At 39.0% G+C, this 4,770-nt stretch overlaps 1 protein-coding gene across 1 annotated transcript; it reads right to left on the bottom strand.

Annotated features, from left to right (window-relative positions):
- Window positions 1–470: 470 nt before the first annotated feature.
- Window positions 471–4,235, bottom strand: nup43 (nucleoporin 43). The gene is made up of 8 exons (XM_056405656.1): window positions 4,002–4,235; window positions 2,921–3,043; window positions 2,627–2,704; window positions 2,089–2,251; window positions 1,859–1,994; window positions 1,594–1,745; window positions 1,323–1,439; window positions 471–1,012 (listed from the first exon to the last, which is right to left on the bottom strand). Exons 1-8 carry the CDS (start codon window positions 4,119–4,121, stop codon window positions 783–785), a joined length of 1,119 nt encoding a protein of 372 aa, XP_056261631.1. The 5' UTR covers window positions 4,122–4,235; the 3' UTR covers window positions 471–782.
- Between the last annotated feature and the right edge of the window lie 535 nt (window positions 4,236–4,770).

Below are 4,770 nucleotides of genomic sequence, written 5' to 3'. Positions count from 1 at the left end.
ACAGACTTCCGATGCATGTAGATTTCACAATAAAATACTTCTGAACGTAACCCCTGAAGATAGTTTAGAAAAGGTAAATAAACGGTTTAAATTAAAATAAGGCAGATGTATTTTCGTTAAATTTAATTTAAAATCTGAAACACACTCAGCGCCAATTAACAAAGTTGGCATTTACAACGCTATCACTTTAATTTTGAACGCAACGCGACTGGGGGAATTATTAGGTGAAACTTTGGGAAATTTCACACAAGTTTCCCGGATGCAAACTTTTCAGTCTTCACCCCTGATCCATCTACTCACCTGTACCAGTGAACACCACTGGGCTGAACTGGTAAAGTGGATTTTGTGTTTTATATGCAGCAGTAGAGGTAATTTGAACTACAAATGTGAATATAGGAGCAGACCTTCAATACTCACTTGTGGTGTTAAAAAACAAGCATGAATTTCAGTATTAACAAAACAGTAAGACATTTGTGTAAGGGCTTTTTATTTATTTATTCATTTCAAAACTGTTTTAAATGACATTCATACAAAAAGGTACTGCTGAACTCAAATAAACTGCTTGGAATGATTTACCTTGAGCCATGATGATCCATCAATGAAACTGCAAAATGTATATGAAACTATTAACAGAAAAATACACAGGCCAAAATGTCACAAGCACGCTTTTGAAGATATAGTATTCGTGGCTCCCTGTGTGATCAAGGCAGACAATAAAACCTCCGTTGTGGCTGAAACTGACTGAAAATAAACATCTTGTCCTTTGCACTAACAAATACTTTTTAAACTGGGACCTGTCTGTTGACAAAAATAGCTTCTCCGTCAGTCCCACAGACAAGACATTGTCCAAGTACGTCCAAGCTGTTGACCGACAGCGTCTGGCTGGGCAGCATGTGAGTTGTCTCCAGACGGCCTTTACTGGAGTCTCCGCTCAGCCAGGTGCTGATGAGGGACTGGTTCCCTCCAGCTGGAGCCATTGCACTGCGAGAGAGCATGCTGTTGTTCCTGCCACCTGGGAATACGATGATAAAACACATAAATTACGATTTGAGATTATAATAATTACTGTACTATTATACTACAACATAAATACTTTTATTATGTTGGTGTACAGCTTCCTTGGTATATTGATATGCCAGCTTTTTGGCTCTTGGTTATGTGTATCACACTGTATTTAAGTACTTTAGCAGAGTAAAAACACATAAATTCCTTCAGATAATCTAACCTTTTCATTGATTGAGCTGTTTTTTTCTTTGGAAAATGGAGTTTGTCATCACCCTTCTAGCCTAAAAGAATAAGAGACATGTAATATTTTGACTTGCCTTGTAGGAAGGAAGGCATTTCTGAATGTGACGATGTCTCCCAGTGCAGCAGCGAGCCGTCCTCTGAGCATGTGAACAGATGGTCTGGGTTGGTCGGGTGGAAGTGGACCTCCCACACTAGTCAGAAAACCACAGAAAAACACTTTTATAGAACGAAGCAGAAGTTATTGCAAAAAGAGAAATATAAACCTTTTCATATATAACCTCTTCAAAATTAACTTGTAAGTTTATATCTGCTAAATTAAACCATCTGCCCACAATAAAATCTTACTTTCAGCAGAGTGTGCCTCCATGAGTGAGAAGGGAGTGTTGCCTTGTCTCACATCCCAGACACAGAGCATGCCGTCCTGGCCTCCTGTGGCCACAATATGCTGCTGGTTGGGATGTCTGTCCACACAGTGCAGAGGAACTCTATCCCCCGACCTGATGAGAAAACAACTTGTCACAACTGCTTGTAATCAAAATCACACAGATATAAAAACACAATAAGGAAAGAGCGGAACAGACAGATTTTCTTATAACTGAGGGGATCTTACAGGGAGAGAATCTGGGATGGCGAGTTGCTCTGTTGTCTGAAATCCCACAGCTTGAGTTGGCCGATAGAGTTCACTGTCAAAATCTCTGTTGTCCTCAGGTAAGTCACGGCATGAATCGTGCTGCTGTCTGCATTCTCTAGTAATGAGAGAGCGGTAAAAGGTGTTGGTCACATTATACCAAGTGTAATTCTAATGCTGTTCTAACTGCAGATGTTTAATCTTTATCTCACCTATGACTCGAGTCACTCCTTCTTGGTCGGCTCTGAAGACAATGATCCTGCCATCTTCACCAACCGTAACAATCTCGGGACTGCTGCACACAACACCAGTACAGGGGGCGTTGTCACAAGGGTAACGATGTGCTCTTGTCCAGTGCTGAGAAACTGATATTGTCTGCAGTCAAGACAAAGAAGACAAAAGAAATTTGATGATTTATCAAAACACAAGTTTGTTATATTTCCAGTTAAGCGGTTTGTTCAAAACTCTTTTCCTTGAGCTACAACATATTTGTGCAGCCATTTCCAGCCATTTCACTTTCACAGTTTGGTTTGATAAAATGAACTTACATTTTACATTTACATTTGTCAGGTATGCCATGTCATTATACAAAATGAGCACCAAGTGGCAGCATAAGATATTACATTTACTGTCCAGGATCTGCTGGAAATGGCTCCATGTGTCCACATGTAAGAAGCAGGCTTGTTATGGATTGCCTCCAGCGTAGTCTGGATCTGAGTAAAGCACACTGTGTATGAGGGTAATGTATACCTGACTGTTTTGGTGGTGGCGGAAGATGGTGACTGCTCCAGTTGAAGATGTTGTTACGATTCTGTCTTGGTCCAGAAACTGTCAAGTATAAAAGAACCAAAGTGAAATGAGCCCTGGCACTTTAAGTAAATAGGCTTCAGACATTTATGTGTATGTCACATCAATCACTTTTGATCTTGTTATCCTAGTTCACAAATGTAAAGTACTGTGCTTTTAGGATTTTCTACACATCAAATAAATTGACAGTGAAAACTTCTTGTTTTCAGGTTATTTATATTACATTAGGAGACTTACCTGAAGGTCTAGAACATCTCCATCATGCTTGTGTTCACATAATAGCTGTGGATCGCCTTCAAATCCATCTTCCATGCCAGGACCTCCATGATTCCCAATAGACCAGAAGGAAATCTTGTTGTCCTGCCACAAGTACACATTGGGGCTGATGAAGTCCAACTTAGTGACAACTTACTGACAGTTGACAAGTTTAGTTTTGAGATACTTGATTGTTTTATGCCACAATAAACCTATTTAACTGACAGCTAAAATTACTTCACATATTCAGATTTTACAAACTAAACATATCATTTATAAAATGTGACACAGTGCTACAGATAAAACTATAAATCAGTATATATTCACAAAGACACTCACGTTTATATTGACACTTTTACCTACATATACCAAGATATACATCAACCCAAAGTAAACAAGAGCTTGCACAGGAGAGGTACACCAGAATTACTACACCAAATAAAAACGATAAAGGACTGACAGGCTACTCTAAAATAACTTTTTAAAAAGGACAAAAAGAGAGAACACACATATATAAATATTATTCCTAATTCCAAATGTTCCACAGTCAACACTGTATTTTGGGAAGCTACCAATGCTTGTTTCAGGTGTTTCTTAAAAGTAAACACAGGTGATGAATGATGAACAATATGAAAGTTTAAATTCCACAAAACAGCACCAATTTTTCCAGATTTAGTTTTCGCTTCAGACATAATGTGATGTGCAATTAAGAGAGTATCATCATACTTAAGTTACTTACTTGTTCCACCACTGTCTGCCAATTGTCTACTCTCTCTGAAGGAATTTACCAGCCATAGCTATGCATACCTTTATGCCTTACACTAGTAATTAACAGGTTTAGTTTAATACTCCTGAGATCATTGCAAAATAGCTAATACAATATTAGTTCATGCACTGGATGCATGCTGAAAGGGAACCTTACGATTCATAACGTGTCTTAAGTCGTGATCTTACAATTACAGAATGACCGCTATTTCGCGAAATGAAATAAAAAGTATTGATATTTTTATTAAGTCTGCCGTGAAGTTGATTCATCATAAATATTAAGTGTCAACTTGCCAACCTCGTTGTCCCACGAGCCAGTCGCAAAGACTTCTGGTTGTTGCAGAGACGAATACGACACTGGTTTCCATCTCGTTTTGCTGATTTTCTGGGACACGTATTTAGCATTTATACTCTCCATTGAAACAGAAACAGTCTATCACACTTTAGATTTAAAAAAACGTTAACCGGTATTAGCTTAGCATTCGTGAGCGCAACCGAACTGTACGCGCCTGCTACTAGGCACGTAACTACGGCGGCGCAGTGGGGTCAAACAACCATAACAGGCAACCGTACTTCTTCTGGGTTATTCTAGCGTTTGGTAAATAGTGAAATGGTGCATTACCCCTACTAGCTGGTACGAACTGTGGGCCAGGACTCATACTATAGTATTGGTAAATACACATATGGACTTACAGCAAACACAAGGGCAGCAAAATTGAACAAGGATAAACTAGATGTGAATGTGTAAACTTCTATTAAAGCAATGAAAACTGATCAATTATTTCAGTCTACACTGACTTCTGTTGTGCTGAAAGTGTGAAATGTGTTTCAAATTTCATTTGTGATGTTACGATGATCCTGAGATATGCATGGATTGTTCTGGTAGCGTTGGTGTATTTTGGATGTTATTAAATGCTGTGCTGAGCTGCATTTGAATTTTGAGTTACCACGCAAAACAGGTGTCTCGCGCCACCTAGCGGCCACCGTCTATGTTACTGCGGCAAATTTCATTGACTGAGTGCGGAATGTGGCTTTTTCCTGCACAAGTAACCTTAGTTAAGGCATTT

Source organism: Seriola aureovittata, chromosome 19 (genome assembly GCF_021018895.1).
Source record: "Seriola aureovittata isolate HTS-2021-v1 ecotype China chromosome 19, ASM2101889v1, whole genome shotgun sequence".
Taxonomy (NCBI): domain Eukaryota; kingdom Metazoa; phylum Chordata; class Actinopteri; order Carangiformes; family Carangidae; genus Seriola; species Seriola aureovittata.
Note: the sequence above shows the minus strand (reverse complement) of the source record. Positions and strands in the feature narration are given on the sequence as shown.

Bases quoted from the DNA above. Each gene is read 5' to 3' on its own strand.
- nup43 (XM_056405656.1), bottom strand. From the start codon at position 4,121: ATGGAGAGTATAAATGCTAAATACGTGTCCCAGAAAATCAGCAAAACG. The intron at 3,044-4,001 runs GTTGGCAAGTTG...TACTTGTGGCAG, and splicing joins CTGGCTCGTGGGACAACGAG to GACAACAAGATTTCCTTCTG. The intron at 2,705-2,920 runs GTAAGTCTCCTA...TATACTTGACAG, and splicing joins GAGATGTTCTAGACCTTCAG to TTTCTGGACCAAGACAGAAT.